Source organism: Seriola dumerili, unplaced genomic scaffold (assembly GCF_002260705.1).
Source record: "Seriola dumerili isolate Sdu_G_001 unplaced genomic scaffold, Sdu_1.0 BDQW01000025.1, whole genome shotgun sequence".
Lineage (NCBI taxonomy): Eukaryota > Metazoa > Chordata > Actinopteri > Carangiformes > Carangidae > Seriola > Seriola dumerili.
In genome coordinates this window covers 11268316-11277710 of record NW_019174280.1, presented here as the reverse complement: position 1 = coordinate 11277710, position 9395 = coordinate 11268316, and the positions used below count along the sequence as shown (strand labels likewise).

The 9395-nt window shown below is 33.4% G+C and overlaps 1 protein-coding gene across 4 annotated transcripts in view; it reads right to left on the bottom strand.

Annotated features, from left to right (window-relative positions):
• Window positions 1-7780: 7780 nt before the first annotated feature.
• The window catches only part of sgk1 (serum/glucocorticoid regulated kinase 1), a 37083-nt gene continuing 35468 nt past the window's right edge, over window positions 7781-9395 (bottom strand). For all 4 annotated transcript variants that reach the window (XM_022764481.1, XM_022764488.1, XM_022764494.1 and 1 more), the window contains one exon: window positions 7781-9326. In XM_022764481.1, the coding sequence (XP_022620202.1) occupies window positions 9159-9326 (168 nt within the window). In that variant the 3' untranslated portion in view covers window positions 7781-9158. The remainder of the gene's footprint in view (window positions 9327-9395) is intronic.

Genomic DNA, 9395 nt, shown 5'->3' with positions numbered 1-9395 from the left:
TTGAATTTGAGCCTTACTTTACTATGATGGTTTTTTGCCATTTTCATGCCTTATATATAATGACATTTTTTTGCCATTTTATGCTCTTACTATACTATGATGATTTATGCCTTACAATACTATGATTTTTTTTTTATTCACTTTCACAATCGCAAAAGACTTTTATACCTCTTATCCAGTATACTTGTGAAGTTTTATTTGCCTTACCATATACTGTGAATTTTATGGCCTTACTATAACTGTGACGTTTTTGACAATTTTCCATACATCTCTATACTATGAAGTTTTATGCTTACTTATACTGTGACGTTTTTGATACATGTTTATTTCCTTACTACGTATGAATTCACAAAGCTTTATTCACTTTTTCTGCCTTACTATACTATAGAACTTTTTTGACATATTTTATGCCTTACGACTATACTATGTACATTTTATGCCTTACTTTTACTATGATGGTTTTATGCCATTTTTATGTGCCTTTTTAACTTTATAACTATGAACATTTGATGCCTTATTTTACTAATGACATTTTTTTTTTTTTTACATTTTTATGCCTTACTGTAATGACGTTTTGTGCCTTACTATACTATGGGATGTTTTTTTAACAATTTTATGCCGTACTATAGTATGATGTTTTTTGATCATTTATTATGCCCTTACCTTGTACTATGACGTGTTTATGTTAATTTTTATGGCCATACTATACCCATGACATTTGTGTACTATACTATTACGTTTTTTGCTCTACGTTATACTATTACTTTTTCTTACACATTTTTATGCCTTACTATACTATGACGTTTTTTAACATTTTTATGTCTAACTTTTATGCATTTCTATACTACCTGACGTTTTTTTGACATTTTTATGCCTTACTATACTCTATGACGTTTTATTAATTTTATGCCATACTATACCATGACATTTGATGCCTTACTTTTACTATGACTTTCTTTTGACACTTTATCCATAGCATTCTTATGCCTTACTGTACTATACGTTTTTTTACATTTTTATGCCTTAGTCATACTATGACGTTTTTTGACATTTTTTATCTCTTACTTATTACTATTGACGTTTTAGTATATTTTTATGCCATAGCTATACCATGACATTTGATGCCTTACTTTACTTATCTTCTTTTGACACTTTAATGCCTTACTATACTATGATATTTTTGGCATTTTATGGCTTACTGTAGTATGACGTTTTTGACATTTTTATGCCTTAGTATACTATGAACGTTTTTTTGACATTTTTATGCCTTTACTATACTATGAACGTTTTATGTAATTTTTATGCCATACTATACCATGAACATTTGATGCCCTACTTTACTAATGACTTCTTTTGACACTTTTATGCCTTACTATACTATGATGTTTTTGGCATTTTTATGCCCTTTACTGTACTATACGTTTTTGACATTTTATGCCTTACTATACATATGACGTTTTTAACATTTTTATGCCCTTACTATGCTATGAGCATCTTTTAACATTTTTATGCCTTACTATTACTATGAACGTTTTTTTAACATTTTTATGCCCTTACTTATACTATGACGTTTGATGTAATTTTTATGCCATACTATACCATAGACATTTGATGCCTGTACTTTACTATGACTTCTTTTGACACTTTTATGCCTCTACTATACTATGATGTTTTTGGCATTTATATGTCTTACTATGCTATGACGTTTTTTAACAATTTTATTGCCTTACTATCCTATGACTTTTTTAACATTTTTATGCCTTACTGAACTATGACGTTTTTAAACATTTTTATGCCATACATATAGTATTGAGGTTTTTTGCCTTACTATACTATGTAGATGTTTTTGACATTTTTTATGCCTTACTGTACTATGACGTTTTATGTAATTTTTTATGCCATACCATACCATGACATTTGTACCTATACTATTACGTTTTTTAACATTTTATGCTCCTTAACTATACTATGACGTTTTTAACATTTTTATGCCTTACTATACTATGACTTTTTTTTAACATTTTTATGCCTTACTTATTACTAATGACATTTTTGACATTTCTATGCCTTACTATACTATGACATTTTTGACATTTATGCCTGTACTATACTTACAATTTTGCATATTTATCTTAACTATACTATGACATTTTATGCCTTACTATACTGTGACATTTTTTGACATTTTTATTTCTTTTTTACTATAGAATTACATTTTTATTACTTTTTTTGCCTTACTATACTATGGCTTTTTTGATATTTCTATGCCATTTACATACTATTGACGTTTTTATTTAATTTTTATGCCATACATATACCATGACATTTGATGCCTTAACTATACTATGACGTTTTTTAACATTTTTATGCCTTAATATACTGTGACGTTTTTGACATTTTTATGCCTTACTCATTCTATGACATTTGATGCCTTACTTTACTACTGATGTTTTTTGCCATTTTTCATGCCTTACTATGAATGACATTTTTTGCCATTTTTATGCCTTACTATACTATGACGATTTATGCCTTACAAATACTATGATTTTTTTTTAATCACATTACTATGCAAAGACTTTTTGATGCTCTTACTATACTGTGACCTTTTTTTGACATTTTTATTCCTTACTATGGAATTACATTTTTATTAACTTTTTCTGCCTTACTATACTATGACTTTTTTTTTACATATTTATGCCTTACTATACTACGATGTTTTATGCCATTTTTATGCTTACTATTACTATGACAATTGATGCCTTACTTTTCTATGACGCTTTTTTAACATTTTTATGCCATTTACCTATACTACCGACGTTTTTTAACATTTTTATTGCCCTTAGTTACAACCCGGCTCTCAGGGGAAGTATACGGAGCTTCAGCTAAGGTACATCAGAATCACACCCAGTTTGGTAATGAAATATCGGAGGATATAGTATCTTGCTTTAATTTGTATTGTAAATGTGTAGAAAGGACTGACTTTATATAAGAAAAACAAACACAAACCAAGGAATGGGGGCGCGATGGGTGCTGTCCAAAGATACAAAAACAGATATAACAAACAAGAGGATCTTTTATATGAGCTAATGGCACAAGGCAAAGTTATCCATCTGTGAAACGTTAAAAGGAAAAAATGCAAACTGGCTACCAAGGCGACTAAAGGAACCAAAAGATTACACTGATATAACAGAGCACCCCTGCACCTAGTGTTTCTTAACGAATACCAAAATCGCTACTTAGCAAGATAAACCGGCAAAAATCTAGTGGCATCAGTTAGATCTAAAACCTGACGCCCCACTTCCAGGCTTCAATAACAATTATTTAGCCAATAGTCATAAACAGACTGTCGCACAGCATAAACGACCGACTCATGCTAAATACCGAAATGTTCTTTCAACAAAGAGGCGAGCTGCCACTAATAGTCAGCTGGCCTACGACTGACAGACGGGCCGAGCTTTACTAGCTGCGGTGGTCCTGTGGCCCTCGGCAGGGATCTGGCCATGCTGCAGCACATGAAAACGCTTCCATCATATCAGATGCTAGAGAGTGGTCCTGGAGTGAGGATCTGGCGTGACAGGGATACAGGACCGCTCCGGCAGGCACGCCTGGCAAACAGAATGATTAAGCACAACAAACGAGGCCAGAGTAGCCGGCCCGGTAACACGTTACCTATAACTACATACGTTTTAACTATTTTTATTCAATCATACTATCCTTAGACTTTTTAACATTTTATGCCTTACTGAACTATGGAGCGTTTTTAAACATTTTATGCTCATACTGATAGTAGTTAGTATGAGGTTTTTTGCCTTACTATACTATGACGTTTTTTAACATTTTTATGCCTTACTATACTATGACGTTTTTTAACATTTTTATGCCTTACTATACTATGACGATTTATGTAATTTTCATACCATACTATACCATGACATTTGATGCCCTACTACTTTTTTTTGACATTTTTATGCCTTACTATACTATGATGTTTTTTTAGAATATTTTCATGCCTTACTATACTATGATATTTTTTTTAAATATTTTTATGCCTTACTATACTATGATGTTTTTTGACATTTTTATGCCTTACTGTATTATGACGTTTTTTATATTTTTTTGCCGTACTATACTATGAAGTTTTTTTATATTTTCATGCCTTACTATACTGTGACATTTTTTGACATTTCTATGCCTTACTATACTATGACGTTTTTTGCCTTACTTTACTATGACATTTTTTTTAAAACATTTTTATGCCTTACTGTACTATGAAGTTTTTTGCCTTACTATATTATGATGTTTTTTGACATTTTTATGCCTTACTGTACTATGACGTTTTATGCCTTACTATACTGTGACGTTTTTGACATTTTTATGCCTTACTATACTATGACGTTTTGACATTTTTATGCCTTACTATACTATAACGTTTTATGTAATTTTTATGCCATACTATACCATGACATTTGATGCCTTACTTTACTATGACTTTTTTTGACATTTTTATGCCTTACTATACTATGATATTTTTTTTAAACATTTTATACCTTATTTTTATGCCTTACTGTACTATGACTTTTTTTAAATTTTTTTATGCCTTACTATACTATGATGTTTTTTGATATTTTTATGCCTTACTATACTATGACGTTTTTTACCTTACTATACTGTGACGTTTTTTTTAAACATTTTTATGCTTTACTATACTATGAAGTTTTTTGCCTTACTATACTATGATGTTTTTTGATATTTTTATGCCTTACTATACTATGACGTTTTTTACCTTACTATACTGTGACGTTTTTTTTAAACATTTTTATGCTTTACTATACTATGAAGTTTTTTGCCTTACTATACTATGATGTTTTTTGACATTTTTATGCCTTACTCTACTATGACGTTTTATGCCTTACTATACTATTTCGTTTTTTAACATTTTTATGCCTTACTATACTATGACGTTTTTGACATTTTTATGCCTTACTATACTATGACGTTTTTTGCCTTACTATAATATTACGTTTTTTAACATTTTTATGCCTTACTATACTATGACGTTTTTAAAATTTTTATGCCATACTATACCATGACATTTAATGCCTTACTTTACTGTGACTTTTTTTGACATTTTTATGCCTTACTATACTATGATGTTTTTTTAAAACATTTTTATGCCTTACTATACTATGATGTTTTTTGACATTTCTATGCCTTACTGTACTATGATGTTTTTTTTTTTTTTTTGCCATACTATACTATGACGTTTTTTTAATATTTTCATGCCTTACTATAGTGTGACATTTTTTGACATTTCTATGCCTTACTATACTATAACATTTTTTGATATTTTTAAGCCTTACTATACTATGACGTTTTTTGATATTTTTATGCCTTAGTATACTATGATGTTTTTTTAATATTTTTATGCCTTACTATACTATGACGTTTTTTGATATTTTTATGCCTTACTATACTATGACGTTTTTAAAATATTTTTATGCCTTACTATACTATGATCTTTTTAAAATATTTTTATGCCTTACTATACTATGACGTTTTTTTTATATTTTTATGCCTTACTATACTATGACATGTGATGTTTTACTATACTAAGTTTTTTTGACATTTTATATTTTGTAATACCGTGATGTTTTTTGCCATTTTTATGCCTTACTATACTATGACACTTTAAAGCCAAATCATAATATGAAGTTTTTTGTTATTTTCATGCCTTGATATACTATGCTTTTTTCACATATTTATGCCTTACTATACTATAACATTTTTGTAAAAAAATTTGCCTTACTATATTTTACTTATTATATTTTACTTACTATACTATACCCTTATAAAGACTGGTTAACACCAAAAAATCTATTGAAAGATCAAGAGAATCACATTGGAATGAGGGTCACAGAGTCTGGCAAGTTTTAGCCATCAGAAAATATGGCCTTACTGTATGAGAAAATAAACAAATAAATAAAGATATTTTGATTACAAGGCCCTGCAGCCAACTAACTGAGAGCAGAGAGCACAGGATGGAGTATAGTTTTGAATTTGAGGGCCTTTGCCGCCCCCCTTGTTAGCAAAACAACCAAACTCTTCTTAACTTGCCATCCCCCTTTCCATCCCCTAGCAGCAGAGAGAGTGCTGCTGTCCTTGGTGCTGAAGTAAAAGACAGATTTGTAATTATACCTTTATTTCTCAGAATGTTAAAATGGCAGTAATGTCAAATCCATCTGCTTCTACTTTTTCTATTGAGCCTGTTTTCATCTCCTCTCCCAAAAAGATCTGCCACTCCTCCCCTGACTGCATCTCAGTCAGCTCAGTCCATTAAAAAATCTCATGCACAGTCACAAAGTCATATTTGTCATGTGAATTTTGTGTGTGTGAAATCAACAGCTGGTTTTACTTTACCAGTTCAAGGCTTGGCCAGCAGATGGTAGTGCAAGACTGTGCACATCTTCAGCACAATACAATTTTATATACAGAGATTGCAAACTACATGAGAGCTAATAACAATTGTGTAGTAAACTAATGATATCCAAAATATTCCACACTTTTTACTTACATGTATATGTTTTTTTGTTTTATTGATTGTGCCTCTATCTTCATGATGCATCCGTAATCAGTATTTGTTTTTTATTCTATTTTTCTATAAATTTGTTTCCCTTTGTAGAGATCAAGAGCAGTGGGCAACGGTGATGAAAAATAATGGTAAAAACTACAGTGACAGCAGTGAATTTAGTTCTTAGATAATAATGGGGCACAGATATGTGTTCAGTGAAGGGCAGTGAAATGAAGAGTCTGTAATCTCAGAACACATACATATAAACTCTGTGTAGATCATTATTTTAGATAGGGATATAGTATCTCAAAAAGATGCCATCAGTATTGTCTAATTCTGAAAAGCACTGATGCTCTGTAAAGACTTCTCCCCAGTTATAGTTCAATCCATAAACATTCTGCAGCCCTTTTGTTCTGGATTCACTGAATTTACTAGCAACGTCTAAGAGCAACAAACTATTGGTTGGACAAGTCCACAGAGTTAAATCTTTTATGGGTCTCACCCAGCACCGTTTCCTCACTGTCCTTTTATAATGTAAATCTTTTGTGGGGCAGGAAGTTAGAGGTCAGAGGTCACCTACATAATAACCTCCTGGATCTGGCAGATATTCAGCATGCACCTCAGCAGACAACACAACCTTGAACTCAAGCAGAAGGACATCAACACACCACCCTGCTGTAAACTTACTGAAGATATCATTTATGTTATTCCCACGTAATTTATCAATATTATTTTGTATCGAAAATCAGTGCTCTTCCGTGCATTGTAAAGCATCTTTGCTGAACTGGGTTTATTAATATCTTTTTGTCCTGGTGTGGCCTCATCAGTCTATCTGGGACCAGCCAATAATTTGCCAGTGAAGGCAGCCATCCATGCACACACACACACACTCACACACTTGGACGTCACAATCATTGTTGTATAAGGCTGCTGACGCATGAAAGGTGGTTAAAGTCCATTCGCCACTAATGTGGGACGTCTGGCAGAGGTCAGTACCTCAGGCCTCTTCCAACCAGGACTAGTAAATGTTTACCATTTGATCTTCATTCCTTACATTTTTAAATTTACTCTCTAACTTAAAAAATGCTTTGATGTGCTTATTTTCCGCAGATGCTGGATATTCACTGCCAATGTTAAAAGAAGATGAACCTGCATAATTCAGACTACAAGAAAAACCAATAGAATGAAGCCTTAACCAGTTTTTAAGGTGTAATAAAGTTAAACTTTTATTGCAAACTGAACATGGTCACATAAATCTTAAACAATTTTACAATTTACAGTACATTTAACATGAATTGTTACATATACATATTTAAGCATACCTTTAGTCGTTTTTTGTTCAATATACATTAAAACTAGTACACATAACTCCAAATATACAAACAAACTTAAATACCATCAAACTGCATTACAGCAATATTAAAATGGAATGTTCAGTTTCAATGTAGTCAGCCTGTCAGCAGGCCGCCGTTACATTACTGTGAGGCGAATGGAAGACTATATGAGGGGGACACAGTTGGCAAGCAGAACTACACAAACACCTCTGAACACGTTACTGTCTTTCTCACCTAGCAGCAGTGCTCTCTCTCTCTCTCTCTGTCTCTCTCTATCAGCATTACCGTTATTGTTTTATGTGCAAATGAAAGATATGAAACATCAGTTGAGTTCCTACATCTCACGTGTTAAAGACAGAGGAGGAGTATAAAATTTAGTGCTACATCATTCCTCTCTGGTGACTTAAAAAAAAAAAAAAAAACCCAACGAGTGAAACTGTGACATTAAGGTTTGACACAGACAAACCCAAAAGAGTTCTGATGGAGAGAAGGGAAGAAAAATAAAGGCACCTTTGAGAGAAATAAAAACGTCCCCCTCTGTAACATTCAGCTTCAAATGACTCCCTTTTCAAACATGCAGAAAGGAAATAAGAAGAAACTAAAGCACCAAAATGAATGTCATCTCCGAGCTACTCGTTCAGACTCAACACGCAGGTCCCCATGGGTGGTAGACAGAATCTTAAAAGAGAGAAGATGTTTCGCTACACAGATGAAGATGGAATTCCTTTTCAGGGCTGGTACAGTACGGCCCAGCCTTCCTCTTTTGAGAAAAGGTGGAAGTTGGTGTGTGTGTGTGCTTGTCAGTTGTGGCTTCAGGGTCGGAAGGGGGGTGGGGGGGTGGGGGGGGCTTTTAAGCTGCCTGAGCTATGTGCAAAGGACCTCCACTATCAGGTTACAGATGAGCAATCAAAGGCTGAAGAGGGATCTTGGTTTGTGTCTGCTGTGGAAGGTTGAAGAATTTGTGCGTTGGTAAATTGTGGTAAAATGGAGGATTACAACCCCAATAAGTCCTTTTAATGTCAGGCATCCTCTTGTAGCAAGTCTTCTTAAATGTATTTAAGAGTTGGAGAGATTGTGGAAAGTGCACATGTATAAACTTTTGTAGATGCAGAGTTGTTGCAGGGGTTGGTTCGAAAATATCCATCAATCCTGATGGGAAATGTAGGGGGTGGGGTCAAGATGCAGATCCATGGACATGTCAAGGTTCATGTCCTGTAAGTCTAAACTGGTGTCCATTGAGTGTCTGTGTTTAAATCCTATAGGTAAGAGTCCATAGAAGGGGCATAGGAGAAGCCCACAAAGGCCTCGGCTGCCTCTTTGATGCTGGCTGTGACAAGTGCACTGTCTGGGGAGCAGCCAATGGAGCTGGGCACCGGCTCATCTGTGAACTCTGGATCAAAGTGCCGCAGGTCATTGGGTCCCGTCTGGGGGCAGAGGGGGGTAATGGAAGAGGGAGACAACAGGGGATTAGTCTGGCTGTAAAAATACCGAGC